Here is a 21,797-nt window from a genome sequence, read left to right as displayed (position 1 = left end):
GGTGTAAGTGAGCGGAGATGGTATCGCCGCAGAGTGGATCCCGGAGTTTGGGACCCACAATTGTCGTTTGGCAGCGTTTGTCGCGTCACGTGCAGCGTGGACCGCGCGGAGTTATTAACTCCATCCCACGCCTGGGGATAACAAAGGGACAAACAACAACGTTGACGCCAGCAAAGTTATATTGTGCACTCCCAGAGTGCCATCTGCGAGAATGGCCGAGTCCAAGGTCGAAAAGCGGAATCGGCCGCCCAAGTCGTGCGAGCCGTGTCGTCTACGAAAGTGAGCCTCCTCTCTCCTGCTCGACCGAATATACTTTCTTTCGACGGCCGCTGCTGACCAACAGACTCAAATGCAACCGCGAACAGCCGTGTGATGCGTGCACGCGCCGCGACAAGGCCGCATTCTGCCAGTATGCGGCGAATGCAGACCGGAGTGAGAGGCGGGATGCGGTCGTGAGGAGCGGTGGTGGCGGTGGAAGCAGTTCCCATTCGGTGACGGGCCGTCTACGGCGGCTCGAGGATATGATTTTGCAAATGGCCGGAGGCTCTTCCGGGAAGGCGTTTGATGTCCAGACTCCATGGCAGAGGTCGCCTCACGACATGCCACGTTACTTGGACGACGGTGCCGTCGACGTATCCATGTCTGGTGGTGACTCGGTCGACAATTCGGTCAATACGCCGCTCTCGGACGAACTTCAGGTTCCAGTCGACAGCGGCAATCCTGTCACTGCCGAAACATCCATCACAGAGTCTTCAGAGCGCCCGTCGCTGGGCGGTGGACAGCTCGACATCGGCCACACCACGTACATCGATGCCAGCCACTGGTCGTCTCTCCTGGAAGAGATCAAGGAACTACGCGAGCAGCTGTCATCGCCCGTCGAAAGAGACCAGCAGCCGGAGTCGTTGGCTTCCTTGTCTCTGACCAACTCGTCCCCTTCGATGCACACAGACACAGCTCAACCGACCTTGGAAACACCCGACGACAGCTATGCGGACCTCGTGTTTGCGCAGCCGTCTGTTGGTCCCGAGGAGCTGCTAAAGTCGCTGCCGCCTCGAGCTGTCTGTGACCGTCTCATCTCGCATTATTTCCGCGTCGGCCATTCTGTTTTGCGTGAGTGGGGGTGTTGATTTGTAAACGTCGTTGATTTTATTGACTTTATGCTGATAGTGTAAACCAGCCATCCTGCATCCTATCGAATTTCAGAAAGAGGTATGTCCACAACGAGTCTTCTCCACAACACAATATACTCTAACCTCTACATTGACCACCGCAAAGTATGCCACCTTCTGGGAGGCTCCGATTCAAGCACCACCCCTCTGGATCGCCTTGCTCTTTTCCGTCTTGGCCGTATCGGCTGGCCTACATCTCATGGCCCACACAGGCAGCAACGATGTCGACACCGACACGCCCTCTCCCGATGCCATGGCCGACAAGGCGCGCCAGAATCTCGTGCTGGGCCACTACGCCGACGTCGACGCCCACAGCCTCGAGGCCATGATCCTGCTGCTCCAAAGCCACTACTTTTACGTCGCCGACTACCGGCCGCGCGGTGCCGCCACGGCGTCCAACGTCTGGTACCTGATTGGCATGGTGATCCGGCTGGCCGTGCGCCGCGGCTACCACCGTGACCCGTCCAAGCTGCAGGCCGCCCGGCTGTCGCCCTTTGCCGGCGAGATGCGCCGCCGTATCTGGGTGGCCATTGTGCAGGTGGATGCGCTCACGTCCTTCCAGGTCGGCCTGCCGAGCATGATCCCCATGGCCGACTGCGACACGGCGCTGCCGCGGAACCTCGAGTTCACCGACTTGCGGCCCGACATGACGGAGCTGCCACCCTCGCGGCCCGTGTCCGACAACACGACGATCCTGTACACGATCGTCAAGTCGAGCGTCATGGCGTGCTTCCAGGCGGTTGTGGCGCACACGCGGTCGCTGGCGCCGCGGCCGCACGAAGACACGCGTGCGCTGGATGCCCGGCTGCGAAGGGCGTACGCTGAACTGCCCGCGCACTTCCAGTACCGGCCGCTGGCGGCGTCGCTCATCGACAGCCCGCCCATCATTATGAGCCGGATGACGATTGAGATGCTGTACCTGAAGAGCCTGATTGTGCTGCACAGAAACTACATTCCACAGTACTACAAGCAGTCGTCGTCGTCGTCAACGACAATGTCGACAACATCATTCGTCTCCACCTCCCGCCAGGCCTGCCTTGATGCCGCTTGCACGGTTCTCGACTGCCAAGCCGAACTGACGGCCGCCACCCAACACGGCGGCATCCTCCACGACGCCCGTTGGATGATCTCGGCGCTGACCGTCAACGACTTTATCCTCGCCGCCATTGTCTTGTGCCTGGACATGACGCTGGCGAGCAAGCACACACAACGTACAGATGACGGCCACAACCGTCGGCTTGCCGCTCTCCGGACAGCACATGCCATCTGGGTCGCCCCCAGTGCACAGTTTCCGGAGGCGCGCATTGCTGCCGACGCGCTGGGTGCGACTCTCGCGCGTGTGGAGGCCCGACAGGTCCCGCAGATGGACGTCCCAGCCGCTGACAGCCAGTTCGTGTCTGTCGACGCCTTGACCACCGACAACGTGGACGGGCTCGATTTTATCAACTGGGTATGTTGTTTTCATGGCTCGTTAATGTTTTACTTTTTAATTTTTTATTTATTTTTGTGTTCACACGTCACTCATACTCCAACAGACTTTCCTCGACAACAACTGCCACGACCCGCTCAACGAGGATCTCGACCTCAACACATGGATGACAGACGCCACAAAGGCGTCTGGCTTTATGGATCCGTTCTAGGAGACGAATGACTGTCTTTACCCGCTCTCGCCCTCGTCCTCACTTTCCTCGCGTTTACCCTCATGCTCGTCTTCCTGCTCGTCCTCGCTACTCATCTCAAATCGAGCATCGTCCATCAGATACTCCTCAATCTTGGCCACGCCCTGCAGGTCGCCTTCCTTGGTCCCAGCCTTTTCCTTGTCGACCCACCCTTCTGTGAAGCCGCCGCCGAGATCGATGAGCCAGGCGTTGTCGCTGCCGTCCACCATGACGTTGTCTGGCTTCGCATCGCCCCATACGACGCCTGCCTTGTGAAGACTCGTCACAGTCTCGCGCACCTGGTCCGCCCACTGCCGGCGCATGGCCGGCGTGCCGCTCCAGACGCGTGACGTCAAAAGCCCCTCCCAGCCGTCGCTGACGTAGGTGAGAAGCAAGCCGCCCACGGGACCGAGAAGGCATTCGGGATATGGGACCGCGTTGCCGTCTTTGTCAAAGTCCGCGGCGTCGGCATACTCGTCCAGCCAGACGATGCCAACCAGCCGGATCACACGGACGTGCGCACCCAGTTGAGCCTCGAGAACCCGTACATGGCTGCGTACTTCGGCGACCAACTCACCCTCACAGCCGCCTAAGAAGAGCTTGAGGTGACAAGCCGTATCTGGATGCCCGCTGTGGTTTAGGTCGACGAGCACGCGGTTCGGCATTTCGCGCATCGCATCGTCGGGGTTTTCAAAGGCCACGGCGATCTCCGACGGCGCATACCGCGGTACACGCAGGCGGTCGAGGTCCGCAAGAAGATCGGCGGGAATTCGATTCACCGATGGGATCCAATCTGCCTGTTTGCCGATGCAACGTGGTCTGGCCTTGCCGCGCTGTGCTTCCAGCCGGCATTCAAAGACTTGTGGAAACATGTACTCTGTCAACACAGGGCGAGCCGTGCCGGACCGGATCGCGTCTGGATCGAATGAGGGTAGCACGTCCGGTGCGTAAGCGCGGAAGACGGGCCGAAAGGTGGTAATCAGCCATTGATGGAATGCGTTCCTCTCCTCTTCTGCGCTGGGTCCGTCCTCGGTCGCCGGTTCTTCCCCGTACACAAACTCCCCCTGGGTCAGCAGGAAGCGCTGAAGGCGTGCCAAGATGGCCGGCGAGTCGTGGATAAAGGTCGTCGCCATATTGATGTTGAACAGGCGGCCGTTGCAGCGGATGGTGGTCTGGTACATATCGCCCTCGCCGTCGCCGGCGCCAGGCGCCTCATACACCACCTTGGCTAGGCATCGGTGTTTTGCCATTTATAGGAGCTCCGTGCTAAGGTTGTCAAGCGACTTTAAATAGCGTATGGGGGCTAAGTTCTCAATGGTCATAGAATTCAATGGAAGATATAGTCATTCGAAGTAGCGGGACGAAGTCGCCAGTGGAAGAAACAGAGGGGCAGAAAAGGCGGTACCGTCAGAAAAACACTGATTATGGCCAATGGCAGTGGACGATATTGTAACTCCTAACTTTTGAGGCTGTTCTGATCCAACCAGCGTCTAGCCGTATATTATAACCCACGTCTACCAAAGCGACGGCTAGGACGTTACAGTCGAGATTGAGATTTTCGTGTCGTATATGGGCTGCTATACCCGCCGAAGGCCCTCATGGACTTCCCTGCAAATCGCGGCCTGTCTTTGGGGGCCAAGCAAAAGCGCTCCACAGCCCAGCCCTGGCGATAGCATGCCTGCACAGGTGTACACGCTTCATTTATCAAACAGGGATCAACAACACGCGGGCCACGTTGTCCTGGCCCCTATCCGTCGCATGTGTCTCTTGCTTTGGAGTCCGTCTGCCGGCACCCTCGCTTTAGAGGGAGAGGGGGGCGGGGGGCAGGATTCACCACACGGCATTATAAGCAGTGCCTGTCGGTGTTTTCCGATGCTTTACGGTTTGTTGATCTCGTAATGGGCTGGTCCGAGTCGATAATATTCAAAACGTCACCAAACAGTCGGAAAATCGGTAAGGCGAGATTCTTTTCTCCTGATCAGATCACGTGCAACAGCTCAACGAGAGTAGATCACGTGCTGCAGCTCATACGTGGTATTTTTTTTAACATAGTTTTCAGAGCAAAGGAGCTCTTTCTGGGAAAAAAGCAGCACCTTCACCAGCTGTACTTGGCTCCTCACGTCGGGTGATCGCCACCTAATTAATATGCTGTCAATTGCCTGTACGAAACATCTCCCTCCACCATGTCTCTGGGGCTTGGGATCCGCATATGCAATGTCGGGCTGTAGCGGTCACTCCACTAAATAAAGTTGGCGCCATGCTTTTAGCGGCAATGTTCAGCGTGCTCCTTCTACTGAAGCTACTCCTGTCGCCAATGGTGGCCAGGGCAAATAATCCTTACAGGGCCGGAAAAGAAGTACGCTGGTGCAAAGGCAGTCTATTTTTAAATAAAATGTGAAAATTCAGAAGGTGGCGTGAACGGTAAGCGATGACGCAACCTACTGAAGATGGTGAATGCAAAGTGTTTGGTCCACGGGCGGCCGCCATCTCGCGTTTCCTGGCCCCCCCTCCTGTCCCGTATCTCTAATCTCTTGTCTTATGTCTCTTGTCTCCCCGTCTCAATCTGCGACTGCACACATCTCCCTACCGCCCTACTTCTCGCCGTTGTTGTGCTGGCCCTTGATGACCTCAAGGGTCTTGACGACCTCGGTGGTCTTGACGGCCTCAATGGCCTTGGCGGAGGTCACCTCGCCCAGCTCGCCCATCACAAAGCCGGTGCCATGGGCAGTCTTGTTCATGTCTTGGATACGCGAGGCGTTCTGGAGGTACTGCTGATACATCGGGCAAGTTAGGTCGTAGCATAGCTTCTGAGTCTTCTTGAAGTTCATTGCAGCAACGCCATTCTTATAGCCGGCCGTGAGTTCCATTGATTGCTTGCACCTTTGTTATTAGTTACCAGTGCGCTGTTAATTTGATTTGGGAAGGCATCTTACATGTTGGCACTGTCGAAGAATGCAATCGCAGCTATGACGGAGAGGCTGGTGTCGTGCAATGTTCTGTAGATTTTGTAGCGGACAAGAGATGTGGCCACGCCCGTCACGGAGAGAAGCAGATGCAAGAAACTGTGTGAGAAGGAAGAGAAGGAAGTGAGAATCGTGGGAAGAACTGCTGTTTAGCTCGGAGGATGTGTTGAGCCAAAGTTGAGAGAGAAAGAGAGAGGCTGGGAACGCTGGTCGTACTTATGTTTGGACAAGCAGGCGAAGCATCTGTCTGGTCAGCAAAGTCTACTGCGAGGCCGGTATGGAGTACCCTTTTTCTTTTCCTCCCTGTATCTTTTCTACTCTTCCCTCGTTATGCTCTTTCACACCGACTGTTTTGGCTAACATATTTTGAGCCACGCGGAGTAGCCATGGCGAAGTGGCGATAAAGGAAGAGCCTCAGTGCGTCCGGCCTCAATATGACAAACGACAAAAACAGTAGCGCCAGTAGACGGCGTCGCCGATGGCACCGTGCTCGGGGCTGAACACCCAGCAGTTTATCCATGCCAACAGGCACGCGACAGAGAGCACACGGGAACAGAGAACGGGGCCACCCGGGCCCAGGAGGGGCGGCTCACTCAAATCTTGACGCCCTCTTTTCTGTTGCTGGGCCTCACGGATCACGGCGCGTTAGTGACGGGCCGTTGTGCAAACGTTGGCGGATCGTCTGCAATTCGTGTTTTGCGTTTTGATCCACTCGTCCAAGAGGAGAAAATACTGCTTTTGACGTGGCCGTGGCCTGGCCAGCGTCCTTTCGGGCTTCCTTTGATGTTCTCTGTCACTTTTCCGTTCCAGGCGCCGCCGTTGTGAGAGCTCATATTCTCTGCCTTCCTGTTGCCGGTTTTCGCTCCACACTACGCCACGAATCAAACTATTATTACCTTAGCGTCGCTTGCTCACTTCGTATTTCCTTCCTCTGCAGATTGCGCAAGGGTGTCGTCTACACTTCTCGTGCAGATGAACGCTTCACGATGTGGGCATTGCTGTGCAGTTCCACGTCATGGTGCAGTGCGCGGGTGTAGGTGAAGTTTCGGCCAATCACCGCTCTCGGCGTCTTTTCAATGTGACGGCCATTTGAGAACACCCTGGTATTCCACCGCTTGGTATTAACTAAATGCGGCACGTCTTGTTGGGGAAAGCGACCCGCATGTTAGATGTTTGTTTCCAAGCCCCTTTCTTTCTAGACCATGTGCTGGCCGTTCCTTTCATGTCTCCCTCTAGCCCTCATTTCTTTGTCCCTATACCCAGCCGTGTTTCCTTTATTGTCTGTTTTTGACGACTGTCTGTTTTTGACGACCCTGTTTGTGAACAAAGTAAAAGGGGATGTGTGAAAGACGTCTTTTTCATGTTTATTTTGGGATTAAGTGGCGCAGGGTTGTAAAAGCAACTGCTGGCTGCTCTCTAGGTCCTGGACGGTTCCGGCCACCATCCATCCCATCAAGGCAGAGTTTCTCTTTCTTCTCGTCCTGTTTCTCGTCGTGCCCAGTGCTTTTCCCTTCCGCTTCAGACACAACTCTCTTGTGAGTAAATACCATTTATACCCGAGTTGTTCTCCCATCCCGATTTCCTTTTTACACATCTAGACATTCTTATTTCGCACGCCCCTAGAAACCACTGCTTTACATCTTCAAAATGGCCCCCATCACGCGCTCCCAGTCCAAGAAGCAAGGTCTGTCACGCGAAGAGAGCAGTAAGTAACCGAAAATAACACCGCTCACAAAACCGCCAGCTGCTAACTCGTTTTGTCTTCCACAAAAGCTCTAACCGACACGGACAAGTCTGGCCAAGCTGTCGAGGTTGGAGTCAACATCACCGACAAATGCGTCACCGAAACGAACGGTGTCACCGGCCCGAACATGGGCGAGGCGGACCTGAACACGGCCGTCCTGTCGTCAACCGATCATATCTCCGCCGGTGAGCATCCCAAGCGCGGGCCTACGGCTGCCGTAACAGAGAACCCGGGCTTCGGCTCAAGGTACATTCCTCAACAACACGAATGGTCTTGCTGGGAGTCGGAGATCCGGGAGACCTTCCTTGCGACCACCGATGACCCAAACACCTTGTTTATAAATAGCAATGGGGCGTTTCTGTCTGACGGCAGCGTCATCTTCTACTACTCGTGCAACGGCGAGTTCTTCCTCATCCGCGACAACGGCCAGCCCTGGCGCTGGCCAGCGGTCAAGGTCGACCCAGCCACGCTCGGGCTGCCCTACGACCCCGAGACCAATGCCGAGGACGCTGCGCTGGAGCTGACGATGGCGCTGCCCCAGAGCTTGCTGCGCAACGACGCCGTCTTCATCAAGGAGTTTTTCGACAAGTGTGTGGGCTCGACCTATACCGAAGCTTGCAGTGAGCGCTGGCTCCACGAGGTGCGCATGTTGGAGTTGCTGGCCCGGAAGCACCCGCACCCCAACTTTGTGCGCTACCTCGGCTGCCGTGTGATCGAGGTGCCGGGGGACAATACCGCCGCAGAAGACGTCCTTGAGCACGCCGGCCAGACACGCAAACGTGTGCAGAAGCGCATCACGGGCATCGTACTGGAAAAGCTCCAACACTGCATGAGCGACTACGACCCAGACGACGCCAACTGGTCCCGCATTCTCGAACCGGCCATCTTCCTGAAGCGGCTCGAGGCCGCTGTGCTCTACCTGCATTCGGTCGGTCTCGCCCACAACGACCTCAAGCCCGGCAACGTCATGGTCCGCGCCGACGGCCAGCCCGTGCTCATCGATTTCGAGTCATGCGGCCCACCGGGTACCCAAATGTACACGTGCGGGACGCGAGACTGGAAGGAGGACTTGTGTGACCCCGTCTCAAGCTTCGAGAACGACCTCTATGCCTTGCGTTTGTTTCGGGAGCGCATCGGCGACAAGGAGGCCAGGGACAACTACTTTTTCGGCCACTAGGCTTGCACGGTCGACTTGTACGGGAAATGCGGCTCGCAGTAGAGTCGCGGGACATACAATCACCACTCCCCTTGTACTATTGATATTACTTAACTGTTACACCTTATCACTGTTCTACTAAAGCAAGCCTTCCCCTAACCTAATTGCTTCGCAGAGACCTCTTACCCTCCGGGATAAGTACGTCTTTATAACAAATAATAATATAATAAAAGGAAAGTAAGAGCGGCGAAAAGGAGTGGCAGGTGGCCGACGTAGCAAACGAGATGAGAGGAATAGGCTGCCTCTTTATACAAGGGGATATGAGCCACAACCTAATACCACCTCGATAAAGTTGGGAGTCATACAGCTCCGGCTTTTCGAGATGCACTTAACCGTGCTTCTCAAACTGCAAGATGGTGGTCGAGAGCAAGGCTCTGTGACTGCCGGCTTGCGATGGAACAGCCATAGAGGCACAGCAGGCACAGCAGGCACAGCGGGCACAGTGAGCACAGTGAGCACAGGGGAGCACATGCCAGGGACGGCACAGGTGCGCGCCCAAAGAAGAAACTTCCCAATGAGGTTTTTCGGGTTGTATATTGGGCTGATAGTAACCAATCTAGCAACGCCTTTCTATAAGACAGGACAAAGAGTACAACAGGACAACAGGACAACATGACAACAGCTCACAGCTCACAGCTCACAGCTCACAGCACACAGCACACAGCTTACAGATCCACGTCAGTGGGCCGCCACGCCGCTGGTCTGGCCCTGCCGCCAGTTGTCGCCCGGCGTGCTGATGATCTCGGCGTCGTGGCCAAACAGCCAGTTGCGGCGGTCCGTGTGGCCCCAGAAGACGGGGTTCTCGGCGGCGTCCAGCGCCAGCCCCTGGTCGCGCGTGGCCTGCTCCTGGCCGTCGTCGACGTGCAGGATGTGCTGGTGCTCGCGCGTCTTGGCCTGCACCAGCGTGGCCCGCGGCATGCGGATGGCCTCGTAGCGCTGCAGCGCTGTCTTGAGGTCGACGCCGCCGTCGACGCCGCCGACGAGCGCCAGCACCTGGCGCAGCACGGCGGCGTCCTCAAACGCCTGCGCCGCGCCCTGCGCGAGGTACGGCAGCATCGGGTGGCACGAATCGCCGAGCAGCACGACCTTGCCGGCCGGGTGCACCCAGCGGGACAGGTTGGGCAGGTCGCAGAGGCGCCACTTCATAAAGTCGCCCGTCAGCGCGCACAGCTTCCGGACCTTGGGCTCCCAGCGGGCGAAGCGCTGGCAGAGCTCCGCGTTGTCGCCGCGCACGACCCAGGCCGCGTCGGTCGTCTCGTCGTACGACGTCACGCACATGACAATGTTGTACGTGTCCTCGTTGCGGATCGGGTAGCCGACGAGGTGCGCGTCGGGCCCGCACCACGACGTCGTGCACGGCGCCTGGATGAGCGGCGCCAGCTCCGGGTCGGCCAGCAGCTTCTCGGCGGGGATGAGGATGCGGTAGGCCACGTCGCCCGTGTCGCGCGGCGCGTCCGCCTGGCCCGTCAGCAGCGGGCGGCAGAGGGACTTGATGCCGTCGGCGGCCACGACCAGGTCGCCCGTGTACACGGCGCCGTCGGCCGTCGTCGCCGAGGGCGCGTCCATGTCGTACGCGGTGACGCGCTTGTTGGTCAGGATCTGCACGCCAGCCTTGTGCGCGGCGTCCAGCAGCGCCGCGTGCAGGTCCGCGCGGTGCACGAGCCAGTACGGCGAGCCGTGCGTGGCGACGTTGTTGTCGAACGGCAGGTCAAAGATGGTCGCGCCGTCCTTCCAGCGGATGAAGTGGTAGCGGTTGGACGTCGACTTCTTCATGCGCTGCAGGTCCACGCCCCAGCGCATCAGCAGGCGCGACGAGTTGGGCGGGATGCGGATGCCGGCGCCGGCCTCGGCGAACTCGGGCGCGGCGTCGAGGATCGTGACCTTGTGGCCGTCGGTCTGCAGGGCCAAGCCGGCGGCCAGACCGCCGAGGCCCGCGCCGACGACGACCACGTTCAGAGAGCGAGCTGCTTGAGGCATGTTGCGGGAGGTCTAGGAGGAGTGTTCAGTAAAGGAAGAGGGTTGCGTTGAAGGTTTGTGTTGGGAGTGACGGGATCGATGAGATGATGCGAATACAACGATGCCGGAGCTGAGATATATACGACGATCTAGATGAGACAAAATGAAACAAGACGAACAACAAGGCTCCTCAACAGACTGTACACACATAGTCAACGACGCCTCCCTCCTCGCTCTTCGCTTGTGGGAGCCACATGCTGGTCGTGCCCCGAAATTGCTGGCAGCAGCCTGTGGCTACAGTGGACTTAGCGGGCGGATGCCTGTCTCCGGGGTGCTGTCCCGTCGGAAACCAGCATCAGCCTACACTCGCCATTCGTCCTCCACATGGCAGCCAGGGACGCGGCACAAATACATTGTGCAGAAAACCTCGTCGAGCAAGGCACAGACAATAAATCGGATGGCTTCTTCCTACGTCGAGTGAGTGGATGGCATTCGTTGACGGTGTGTGGTGCAGCTCGTGGTTGGTGCGTGTAAGTCGCTACAGGGGCCTTGGGCAGTGTTGTGGCATTCCAGTGCTAGCGTACAGTGGGTTTTAACAAGTGCATCGTATCGAGATTCAACAGAGCATTCGAGTTGACGGTGGTGGACAAAGTGCAGTGAACTGTGACGTGCGCTGCTATCGTGACGCCATTCATCTATTCGTCTATGTGGTGGTTTGTGCTCCATCTGGTCTATATGCTTGGACACTCACGCCCTCACAAAAACGTCTTGAGAATCTCGCAAAACTGGTCAAAGCCGTCCACATACGGCACATGTCCTGCATCGGCAACAATCTCCAGTGCCACGGGTGTCGTCTTTCCGCTGGCCGCAAGGCTCGTCTCGATGGCCGCCCGCATGTCTTGCATCTTGACCGGCAGGTCGGCGTCCTTTTCGCAGACAACAATCAGTGCCGCGTCGGCGCCTTTCCCGACGGACGGATACAGAGGCCGCAGGTCAAACGACGGGCTGCTCAGCGCGGCACAGCATGCCTCCAGACCCTCGAGGGTGGTCGTGTCCATGGACGCGCGCATCCGCCGGGCCTCCGCGGGGTGGGCCGCCAGCCACGCGTCGCCAAACCAGCGCCTGCCGACGTTGTCGAGGTCCGTCGCCATGCTGCCGGCCGTCTTGGCCGCGGCCACGCGGTCGGCAAACACGTCCACGGGGGCGCCCGCCACCGTCGGCGAGGCCGCAATGGCGTCGGCGACGACAAGCTTCTGCACGACGCCCGGGTGGCGCGCCGCAAAGTAGACGCCCTTGATGCCGCCCATGGACACGCCGACCCAGGCATGCAGGCGGCCGATGTGCAGATGCTTCAGCAGCTGGGCCACGTCGTCGGCCAGGGTCTCGAATGTCGTGGCGGCAATCTGGTCGGCCGCCGGTGCCGGCGAGCGGCCGTGGCCCGGCTGGTCGTAGCGCAGCGTGCGGAGACCGAGCGTCTCGAGCACGGGCACCACGCGATCCCATGACGTGTAGTCCTCGCAGAGCGAGTTGGACAGCAGCACCACCGGCTTGGACGTTGTCGGCTGCGACAGAGCGTAGGCCATGCGACGGCCGCACGGGAGGGCGAATGAAGACATTGTGGTGGTCGTTGTGGTGAGGCGTGATGAACAGGTAAGCTGGTGTTACTCTTGTTGACTGCGATTGCGATCACGGAGGTCGAGGTCGTGTCGACGTCGACGTCGAGATGATGTTATCTAGGCACCAGAGTCATGGTTCCTCCATCTAACTTCCTAGTGTAAATGGTTCCCTTCGAACATGGTGTTGTTTATCAGTATCTTGTTATTCCCGAGTCTGAGGAAACAGCCGCCCTGACGCTAGTCGATGCGGAGAGTCATGCTGCTCAATATGGTGGCAAACGGCAAAACGGCTAACGGGCGACAAACGCAATCAAAGGCCGACGTGAACAGCTGGGGAGACTAGCAAGAAGGGGTTTGGCACTCTCCACATCGGCTGTCTGGCTCCGTATTTGATAGTCTTCTCTCGCCGTCTTCTCTTTCGCTCTCAACACTCCGTCACTTGCTTGGAGACAGAATTCATAGAACGGACATCGGCTGACGAATGGCAGACGGCAGACGACTCTCTGAATGCCGTCTTCCGACTAACACGAGTGTCCCTCTTTGGCACAGTTGATCCTTGCTTCCATCGTTTCCCCGGTCTTACAACTCCGCCGTGGATCTTGACAAACAGACAAGCAAACGAACACACTCCCTCCGAACTTGGGGAGTCGTGTGCCTTGACCGGTCTTTGTTCGCCGGTATTTGCTTCAGTCACTTCTTCTCCAGTCTGTCGGGCCATCCCGGAAGGACCAACCCTCACTCCAGATGCAGACTGATTGGGAAACAGAAAAAGAAAACAGCCCCAGGCCCAGCATCGTTGGCACCGAATCTCAATCTTCCTTCGTTGACACTCTTCCGTCTATCGTTTCGCCCTTCACTCCCCTCCCGCATGATGATGTCACATCCTGCAGGGCACGCAGTCCCTGCTACTGCCTCGGTCACGTCCACGCGGCGGATGCGACGCGTCGCGGACACCTCCCGGAAACGGTCCGTCCAGAGCTGTACGTCAGCCACCCAGTGCTTATGTCATCATGTTGACTCGATATGGTGGTTTGATACGTTGACTTGGTGACGGCTTGCTGACACCCGATCTTGTAGGTGACTTTTGTCGAAAGGTAAGGTCACCGGACGGATATCGTCGCATCTCATCGTCCACCCACGCGGTGCTCTCTGCTAACGTCTCAGCGCCGTTGTAAGTGCGTCCCCCAGCCCGCCGGCGATGGCTGTCTCATGTGCCACACCCAGGGCGTCGCCTGCTCCTACACCCTGCCGCGCAAGGCCCGCTTCTATGGCTCCGTCGAAGACTTGAGCGACCGCTTCAAGTGTCTCGAAGCCATTGTCCGCGGCGTCTTTCCCAATGATCCCGTTGCCACAGTGCCGGAGCTGCTCCGGCTGGGCCGCCGGCTGGGCGTCACGATGCCGGACTTGGCCGACGACGCACGGGCAAAGCTGTCGCTGGACGACTTGGTCAACACCCCGTCCAAGTCGGTGACGTCAGACCAGACGACGGCAGTGGAGAGTGCTGTGGAAGGTGGTGGAGGTGGTGGAGGCGGTGGAGGTGGTAGTGACCGCAGGCCGTCCATGACTAATGTCCCGAAGTCGGACGCGGGCAGTGTTAACACACGATCACTTGCCACGGAGCCCGAGTCAGCGGACACGCACAACACGCACAACACGCACAACACAGCCTCCACAGGAAACAGTGGCAACACAGGCAACACACACCATACCACCACGGATGGCACAGCGTCCTCGAACCCGCAGGATGAGTCGACCGAGGCAATTGGTCTTGTTCGAGACACCGCCGGCCAAGAGCATTTCATTGGATCGTCGGGGAGTCTGCAATTCTTGGGCCAGCTGCGCAGGCTGTTGTTGCTGTCGCAGCACGACAGCATGTCGAGAAACAGCAGCTACCACGGCGTTGGCTACCCCAGCAGCGGCTACAGCGGCCCTGGACGAGCGTCACAGCGCCTGTCCACCACGTTCACCGAAGAAGATGCCGCCCAGGCGCTCGAGGCAGACAACTCGCACGACGGCGGTGATGCGCCGCCGGCACCACATCACCACACGCCGCTCATGGACGATCGCCCATCGCCCATGTCCAGCAGCTCGGCATTGGCGCGTGAATGCGCCACGATCCACCCGGAAGACGTCGACAGCATCGTGGCCCAACTGCCGCCCCGGCATGTGCTGGACGCCCTGATTCGCGTCTACTTCAAGAGCGTCCACCCCGACTTCCCGCTCTTCCACCGCGGCACCTTTGAGGAGGAGTACGAGCGGTACATTCCCGATCGTGAGTCGTTCTACCACCCGCGGCGTCGCACCGAGACGCCAACGGCCGATCCGGGCTGGCTGGGCTGTCTGCACATGATCCTTGCGTTTGCGTCGCTCGTGACGCCGGCCGTCTCTTCGTCGGCAAGCCACCATCGTCTCCCATCCACCACGACACCGTCGACGGCGGCCTCGTCGCGCCGGACGCACGACGACGTCGACCTGGCCTCCCTGCGCAAGCACTGCGTCTCTCTGACCCGCTTCCGCCTGCTGCCCCGCTTCATCTCGCGATGCACGCTCGCCAACATCCGCGCCCTGCTGCTGCTGGCCCTGTACCTCCACAACCACAACGAGCGCAACGCGGCGTGGAACCTCGTCGGCACGGCCACCCGCGCCGCCTTCGCCGTGGGGCTGCACCGCTGCACCGTGGGCGCGGAGCACCTGCGGCCGGTCGAGCGCGAAGTGCGGCGGCGCGTGTTCTGCACGCTGTTTGGCCTGGAGCAGTTTCTGGCGTCGTCGCTCGGACGCCCCTCGGGCCTGTCGAGCCTGTCGGCGTTCTCGTCGGCGTTCTCGTCGACCAGCGACGCGAATGAAGTCGAGATTGTGCCGCCGCGGGCCGAGATTCTCGACGGCGGCGGCGGTGCCGACGACGACGACGACGACGGGGCCATGGCGACTCTGCTGCTTCGCCTGCAGACGATCCTCGCCGGTGCCCGCGTCTCGGCGGCCGTCAAGACGGTCGGTCTCGGGAGCCGCCGCCTGCGCCAGGAACAGAGCGCCCGCGAGATCCTCCAGCGCCTCGACGAATGGCGGACGGCGGTGGCCGGCTGTCGCTTCCTCGACATTCCGCAAATCACCGAGACCACGGGCAGCGGGCGCGACGTTTTCGTGGCGGAGGCACAGCCGTCGACGCCCTCCATGGACCTCGACAGCCTCAAGAACATGCTCGCCTGGCAGAGTCGCCCGCGCTTGCGGGCGGCCCTCGTCTTGCATATGCAGTACCGCTATGTGGCCGTGCTGTCGACGCGGTCGGCCCTGCTCTGCTCGATGGCGGCACGTGCAGCGCGGACAGCGCCCGTCGTACAGGAGGGCGGGCCATCGCCGTCGCCGTCGACGTCGACATCCGCGGCACCGCCCACCCTGGCCGATCTTTGCGTCCAGAACGCTGTGCAGCTCTGCCGCCTTGTTCTTCTTGCCGACTCGTTCGGGCTGGTCAACGGCGTCTCGGCCATGGACGTCTTCTATGCCTACTGCGCGGCCATGGTCTTGATTCTGCGATCGCTCAACAGCGGGAGCGAGCAAGACCAGGGCGCTGTGTCTGCGTCTGGTGCCGATGCGGCGTATTGCGCAGAGCTGCGGCGCCTAATTGCCCGCACGCGGCAGGTGCTGATGCGCGTCGACAAATGCAGCACCATGAAGCGCTTTTCGCGGGTCGTGGCGACTTTTGAAGAGGGATCACGGAAGGCGGGAAGTGACGATGTACACCAGAACAGCAACACAGCCAACACAGCAGGCAACGGCACCGTGCCAGCGCATCCCTCCAGCACGCCGTCTCATCCCAGCCACTGTCGCCGCGACGCCGCAGCCGCTCCACGCGCGCACAGCACAGGCCACCCCCCGCCGTCTCCCTACGCGCACCCAGCGCCACGTCATAGGCAGACGCCTGCCCATGGTCACGCTGCTGTGCACACGCCCTCGCAGGCTCCTCCCTCGGCCACACTGCGGCTGGCGTCCTTGTCGTCGCAGTCGTCGGCGCTGCACGTCGACGAGAGCCAGCGCTTCCACATCTCGCCGTCGCAAGCGTCGCAAACGACGCTGCCGCCACAAAACCAGGCACACTTTGCCAGCACGGGTGTTGGTGCCCTGTACAGCAACGGCTATGACCAGTATGGGCACGCCCAGTCGCATCTCCACCCCCACAGCAGCGTCCCACCCTGGCCGGGCCAGCCCATGGGCCCCCAGCCGGGCCTCACGTACTTGTTTGATGGCGAGCCCGAGGAGAACCAGTGGGTCATGGACACGTTCTTGGGCATGGGAATGGGGATGGGGATGCATCCTGGAAGCGGTGGGAGTGTCGACGGAGACATTGACGGCGTGTTTTCGGCGGGACTGCTGGACTGGCCAGACCTGGACGCGATTATGCGGAATGGTTAGGTGAGGGTAGTTGATGACGTCTTGTTTAACATGTCAGTGTACGGAAATGAACGCAAGTCGTGAGGTAGTCACCAAAGTATGGCAATGTCCAAAGGGTGACGAGCGAGACTCCAACGGTGACAAAAAGGGGAAATGTCCAAGTTGTATGGCTTCCTCCGAAAATGGCAGTTGCGATCCACGTCCTAGCCATGGCCGTGAAGGCAGGAGCACCTCGCTGGAGCACCTCTCTGGACAAGTGAATAGGAAAGCGCGACTGTCATCATTGGGTGGATGCTCTGTCAGTCGCTCCTGCCGTACCGTCATAATAACACTTCGTTTCTTGTTAAATGAAATTGCAACAAATATAATGCCAAATGCTACTCGTCTTTCTCTTCTTCTTTTCATCTTTCTTTCCCTTCAGGTCAATGACAAAAGCCGTCAAAGTGTCACAGTGTTGAGTTCGAATGCAATTCCAGATGCCGTCCCTTTTCAATATCGGTACAAACTTTCAGCATCGAGGTCTCGGCGTCCGTAAAAACAAATGAAAATGCAGCAACTAAAGAAAGTCCCAACGTCGACGTCAATATCAGCAACAGTCAACAACATGTACGGCATTCTGACGCAGACTGTCAGATCGATGAGCGGGATGTCATAAGCGAAAATGGCATACTTTTATGTCTTCGCCGACCGATGGCTGTGTTGACTACAACTTGATCATGGCAATCGGCGGACCAAATCGGCGGACCAAATCGGCGGCTCCCAGAACAACACCAACAAAAATTGCAGTTCAACAATGCATTGGATATGACGGTGGTCGATGCTCGCTCTCTTGGTCTAGGTTGAAAACCAAGAGTGACGGCTAATATGAGAGAAGAAGCCGATACAATCATTTACCAATCACTGGCTTCCTCGGTACATATGGGCGACTTGAGTAGGTTACATTTGTGTCTTGCGGAAGCTTTACTCGGGTTATGCGTCGTACAATCGAGAGCTCATCGACAACATGTCACCGTCACCAAATATCGAGTCAATTTCATTCTAGTTGGAGTCAGTCGTCATGACAAAGCATACACTCGTAACAACTACTAGTGGTAATGTAAGGTGTCTGAGGTATCGGAGCCAGCCATCCGTGCAAAACCCGGCGGTGACGAATGCTTAGCATTGCATTCCGGTTTTCAAGGATGCTTCTCCATATTTTTATTCATCCCATGTTAGCTTCTCTGGGAATAATAAGGGCCAAGACAAAAGTCGGCAAAGACATTCTTTGGTGGACGCAGAATCCCGAAACTGAAAAGGTCGAAATTAAAGTGGACAGTCAAATACCGGGGCAGGTTGCAGTCGGGGCAGGTTGCCGTCGGAGTTGTCGATCCTCGTCTGCGACGCCGCCTTCAACTTTAGTGTGGAAGAGACAGCGCGGTCAACTAACATCTCAATTCCGAGCGGACTTCGGCCATCACGTCTGCCGAACAACGACGAAGTCAAACTTACGAGACATTGACAGCACTCCGATCCTTGGCACGAAAACGGAGCGAAGACGACAGGCGACTCTTTCTTGTGTTCAGCGCGCTGGGAGACAATCAAAGTTGTCTAAAATAAATTAAGGCAACAAAAAGAAAAACAAAGGAAAACGACCATCGTCATATCTTCGATTCTGCTTCATCCCACCTCAACACTGTTGTTTTCACGTCAGCCACAATGTCGTATCCTCCCGTCTCAGAACCGCTGCAGCTGTACATTTCCGGCCAGCATGTCGCCTCCGAAAGCAGCACCACCTTCCCCGTCATGAACCCCATGACCGGCGAGGCCATCTACCAGTGCGCCTCCGCGTCGCCGGCCGACTACGCCACCGCCATCGACGCGGCCTACACGGCGTACCAGGCATGGTCGCATCTGGGGCCGTCGGCACGCCGCAGCGTGCTGCTCAAGGCCGCCGACATTATCGAGTCCTACCTCGACCAGGACGCCGTCGCCATTTTGAGCGCCGAGGTCTCGGCCACGCGCAGCTGGGTCAAGGCCAACATGCTGAGCGCGGCCGGCGTGTTCCGCGAGAACGCCGCGCTGGCCACGCACATCAAGGGCGAGATCGTGCCCGCCGACCGCCCCGGCACCACCATCTTGGTCAACCGCGAGGCCGTCGGCGTCGTCCTGGCCATCAGCCCCTGGAACATGCCCGTCACCCTGACGGCGCGCGCCGTCTGCTGCCCGCTGATCTGCGGCAACGCCGTCCTGCTCAAGCCGAGCGAGTACAGCCCCAAGGCGCAGTTCCTGGTCGTGCGCGCCCTCGTCGAGGCCGGCCTGCCCCCGGGCGTGCTGCAGTTCCTGCCCACCAGCGCCGCCGACGCGCCGCGCGCGACCGCGTTTGCCATTGCGCACCCCAAGGTGAGCCGCACCAACTTCACGGGCGGCCACCGCGTCGGCGGCATCATCGCGTCGCTGTCGGCCAAGCACATCAAGAAGTGCCTGCTGGAGCTCGGCGGCAAGGCGGCCGTGCTCGTCCTGCACGACGCCGACCTGGACGCGGCCGCCGACGCCGTCGCGTTTGGCGCCATGAGCAACAGCGGCCAGATCTGCATGTCGACGGAGCGCGTCATTGTGCATGCGTCCGTCGCGGCCGCGTTCAAGCAGAAGCTCGTGCAGCGCGTCGAGGCCCTGCACGTCGGCAACCACCTGGACGACCCCACGGTGCAGCTGTCGGGCCTGTTCTGCGCGGCCTCGGCCAAGCGCATTCTGGGCCTCTTGCAGGCGGCCGTCGATGCCGGCGCCACGGCCCTGACGGGCGATCTGCAGGTCCACGGCCCCAACGGCACCATCCTCGCGCCGCACGTCATGGAGGGCGTGTCCGCCGACATGGATCTGTACCGGCAGGAAACATTCGGCCCCGTCGTCATTGTCAACACGTTTGCGGACGAGGCCGAGGCCGTCGCGCACGCCAACCAGACAGACTTTACGCTCTGCGGGTCCATCTTCTCGCGCGACGTGCTGCGGGCGGCCGACCTGGCCAAGCAGGTCCGTGTCGGCAGCTGCCACATCAACGGCCCCACGGTCTACGTCGAGGCGCCGCTGCCCAACGGCGGCATTGGCGGTGCAAGTGGCTATGGCCGGTTTGGCGGCATGGCTGGTGTTGAGGAGTTTACAGAGCGCCAGATTGTGAGTCTGACGCGGCCGGGGCTGAAGTATGCCTTTTAAGGGGATTCTGGGTGGGCTGTGTATATGTAGGATGCCGTACAAAGGTTGAATTAGAATACATCCACACTACACTTGGAAGGCCAGTATTTGGGGAAATAATAATGCAATGCTTGATTCTTCATAATTATCTCACATTTACACGAGTCTAAACTCAGCAACGATTCCATAAGCAATATATTCTTTTGATACACACCGTATACGTGTTAAGCACCAGTGTCTTAAACTAGTCTGCCTCATTTATGCACGCCTAGTCTCTGCTCCAGCCCGGGTCGCCGGCCTTCTCGCGCAGCTGTTTGCCGCGCAGCATCAGCACCAGAATGGTAAACGGAAAAAAAACGACGGTCAGCGCCGCAAACAGGCCAAAGGGCGCGGCATAGCCGACCTTGGCGATGAACGGCGTCAGGAAAAAGGGCGAAATGTACGAAAAAATGTTGCGGACCAGGTTAAAAATGAGGTTGGCCTCGGCGCCCTGGCGCGGGTACGACTCCAGAATGTACGTCTGGATGATGGTCGTGGCAATCTCGATGCCGAAAATGTAAATCAGCTGGCCCACGAGCGGCGTGACCCACGAGTTGCCAAACTCAATGGCCGTGCCAAACATGACGAGGCCGCCGGGGATGGCCACGAGGGCCGGCCAGATGACCTTGAGGCGGTACTCGGGGCGCCACTCCTTGCCCTGCTTGAGGGATCGGCGGGCCAGGTAGTCGATCGACGGGCCGGCATAGGCCTCGCCGATGAGGGCGCCAATCAGGCCGGACAGGCCCGACAGGCCGACGTCGAGCACGGTGAAGTGGAACTTGGCCTCGAAAATGAGCGGAATCTCGGCCGTGATGCCGACATGCATCATGTAGGCGACGCCGAACCAAAAGGTGCCGAGGGTGATGGCCGGGAACCGCAGCAGGACAAACGGCCGCGAGAAGATGAAGAAGAAGGAGTGCTTCTTGTCGTTCGTCCGCTGCGGAATGCGGACGCCGTAGCGGTCCCAGAACGTGGCCTTGGCCTTGCTCGCGAGACCGGCGCGCTGGCCCTGCACCTCGCGCACGTATATTGTCTCGGGCAAGAAGAAGATTTGCATCACCAGGCCGATGCCCATGAAGATGAGCGGGATCCACTGCGAGGCGGGCCAGCCCAGGTGCGGGTTCTCGATAATGGCGCCGCCGACAAGCGTGCCGAGGAACGGCGAGACGACAATCGCGAGCGTCGAGATGCCAATCTTTTTGCCCTTTTCATGGCGGAAGAACTGCACGCCAGGGGTTAGCAGAAGGCAGACGAAGCCAGAGAAGGACAAATTACAAAGTGGACAACAGCATGGGCACAACCTACAATGTCGCCAATGCATGCAGGGCCGAGCGTCCAAAAGGCCGAGCCGCCGGCACCCAGAATCACGCGGCCTGCCATCGCCGTGCCGTAGTTCTTGGCGCTCGTCACGATGCCCGCGCCCACCATGGCCATGATGTTGCTCAGCAGCAGGACCGGGCGGCGGCCGATGAAGTGGCTCAGCGGACTCCACAGAAAGGGCGCCACGCCGTACAGCGCCACGGGCGTGTTGCCCAGGTAGACGGCCGTGGCTTTCGGCACGCCCAGGCCCTCGGCGACGTTGACCGTGCCCGCCACGAGCGTGGTGACGGACATGTAGCAGATCAGGGCCAAGTAGGAAATGGTAAACATGGCGGCGTGCTTCTCGAACCAGGACCAGTTCAGCGGGTCGGCCGGGTCGTCCGAGGGCTGGGGCATGAGGACGACGCCGCCGCGGGTCTTGAGGTTGTTGCCGATGGAGGTGGCATCCTGGTCAGAAACCTTTTCATTCGCCTCAATGACCTCGGGACCTGTTTGTGTGAGTGGTTGAAGAGTGCGGTAAAGAGAGACGATTTGACTATAACATACGAGGAATCTCGTCAGATTTCAT

At 59.0% G+C, this 21,797-nt stretch overlaps 9 protein-coding genes across 9 annotated transcripts; 3 read left to right on the top strand and 6 right to left on the bottom strand.

Moving 5' to 3' along the window:
- Positions 1-211: 211 nt before the first annotated feature.
- Positions 212-2,809, top strand: SPBR_06634 (uncharacterized protein; the record flags this gene model as incomplete). Its single annotated transcript, XM_040764890.1, has 5 exons — positions 212-279; positions 344-1,110; positions 1,178-1,209; positions 1,276-2,619; positions 2,705-2,809. The coding sequence occupies 5 exons, from the start codon at positions 212-214 to the stop codon at positions 2,807-2,809; spliced, it is 2,316 nt and encodes a 771-aa protein (XP_040616712.1).
- A 17-nt stretch (positions 2,810-2,826) lies between these two features.
- Positions 2,827-4,077, bottom strand: SPBR_07368 (uncharacterized protein; the record flags this gene model as incomplete). Its single annotated transcript, XM_040765622.1, has 1 exon — positions 2,827-4,077. One exon carries the CDS (start codon positions 4,075-4,077, stop codon positions 2,827-2,829), a length of 1,251 nt encoding a protein of 416 aa, XP_040616711.1.
- Positions 4,078-5,418: 1,341 nt separating this feature from the next.
- On the bottom strand, positions 5,419-5,655 carry SPBR_08038 (uncharacterized protein; the record flags this gene model as incomplete). The annotated part of the gene is made up of 1 exon (XM_040766287.1): positions 5,419-5,655. One exon carries the CDS (start codon positions 5,653-5,655, stop codon positions 5,419-5,421), a length of 237 nt encoding a protein of 78 aa, XP_040616710.1.
- A 1,782-nt stretch (positions 5,656-7,437) lies between these two features.
- Positions 7,438-8,711, top strand: SPBR_07347 (uncharacterized protein; the record flags this gene model as incomplete). The annotated part of the gene is made up of 2 exons (XM_040765601.1): positions 7,438-7,495; positions 7,564-8,711. The coding sequence occupies 2 exons, from the start codon at positions 7,438-7,440 to the stop codon at positions 8,709-8,711; spliced, it is 1,206 nt and encodes a 401-aa protein (XP_040616709.1).
- A 717-nt stretch (positions 8,712-9,428) lies between these two features.
- On the bottom strand, positions 9,429-10,727 carry SPBR_07332 (salicylate hydroxylase; the record flags this gene model as incomplete). Its single annotated transcript, XM_040765586.1, has 1 exon — positions 9,429-10,727. The coding sequence occupies one exon, from the start codon at positions 10,725-10,727 to the stop codon at positions 9,429-9,431; it is 1,299 nt and encodes a 432-aa protein (XP_040616708.1).
- A 734-nt stretch (positions 10,728-11,461) lies between these two features.
- SPBR_07714 (zearalenone lactonase) lies at positions 11,462-12,322 on the bottom strand (the record flags this gene model as incomplete). Its single annotated transcript, XM_040765968.1, has 1 exon — positions 11,462-12,322. The coding sequence occupies one exon, from the start codon at positions 12,320-12,322 to the stop codon at positions 11,462-11,464; it is 861 nt and encodes a 286-aa protein (XP_040616707.1).
- Positions 12,323-14,263: 1,941 nt separating this feature from the next.
- SPBR_06714 (uncharacterized protein) lies at positions 14,264-16,605 on the bottom strand (the record flags this gene model as incomplete). The annotated part of the gene is made up of 4 exons (XM_040764970.1): positions 14,264-15,890; positions 16,096-16,235; positions 16,264-16,435; positions 16,493-16,605. 4 exons carry the CDS (start codon positions 16,603-16,605, stop codon positions 14,264-14,266), a joined length of 2,052 nt encoding a protein of 683 aa, XP_040616706.1.
- A 1,795-nt stretch (positions 16,606-18,400) lies between these two features.
- Positions 18,401-19,891, top strand: SPBR_07182 (aldehyde dehydrogenase; the record flags this gene model as incomplete). The annotated part of the gene is made up of 1 exon (XM_040765436.1): positions 18,401-19,891. The coding sequence occupies one exon, from the start codon at positions 18,401-18,403 to the stop codon at positions 19,889-19,891; it is 1,491 nt and encodes a 496-aa protein (XP_040616705.1).
- A 247-nt stretch (positions 19,892-20,138) lies between these two features.
- On the bottom strand, positions 20,139-21,797 carry SPBR_07059 (uncharacterized protein; the record flags this gene model as incomplete). Its single annotated transcript, XM_040765314.1, has 3 exons — positions 20,139-21,131; positions 21,215-21,717; positions 21,776-21,797. 3 exons carry the CDS (start codon positions 21,795-21,797, stop codon positions 20,139-20,141), a joined length of 1,518 nt encoding a protein of 505 aa, XP_040616704.1.

The sequence above is a fragment of the Sporothrix brasiliensis genome (genome assembly GCF_000820605.1).
Source record: "Sporothrix brasiliensis 5110 chromosome Unknown Cont20, whole genome shotgun sequence".
NCBI classification, from domain to species: domain Eukaryota; kingdom Fungi; phylum Ascomycota; class Sordariomycetes; order Ophiostomatales; family Ophiostomataceae; genus Sporothrix; species Sporothrix brasiliensis.
Note: the sequence above shows the minus strand (reverse complement) of the source record. Positions and strands in the feature narration are given on the sequence as shown.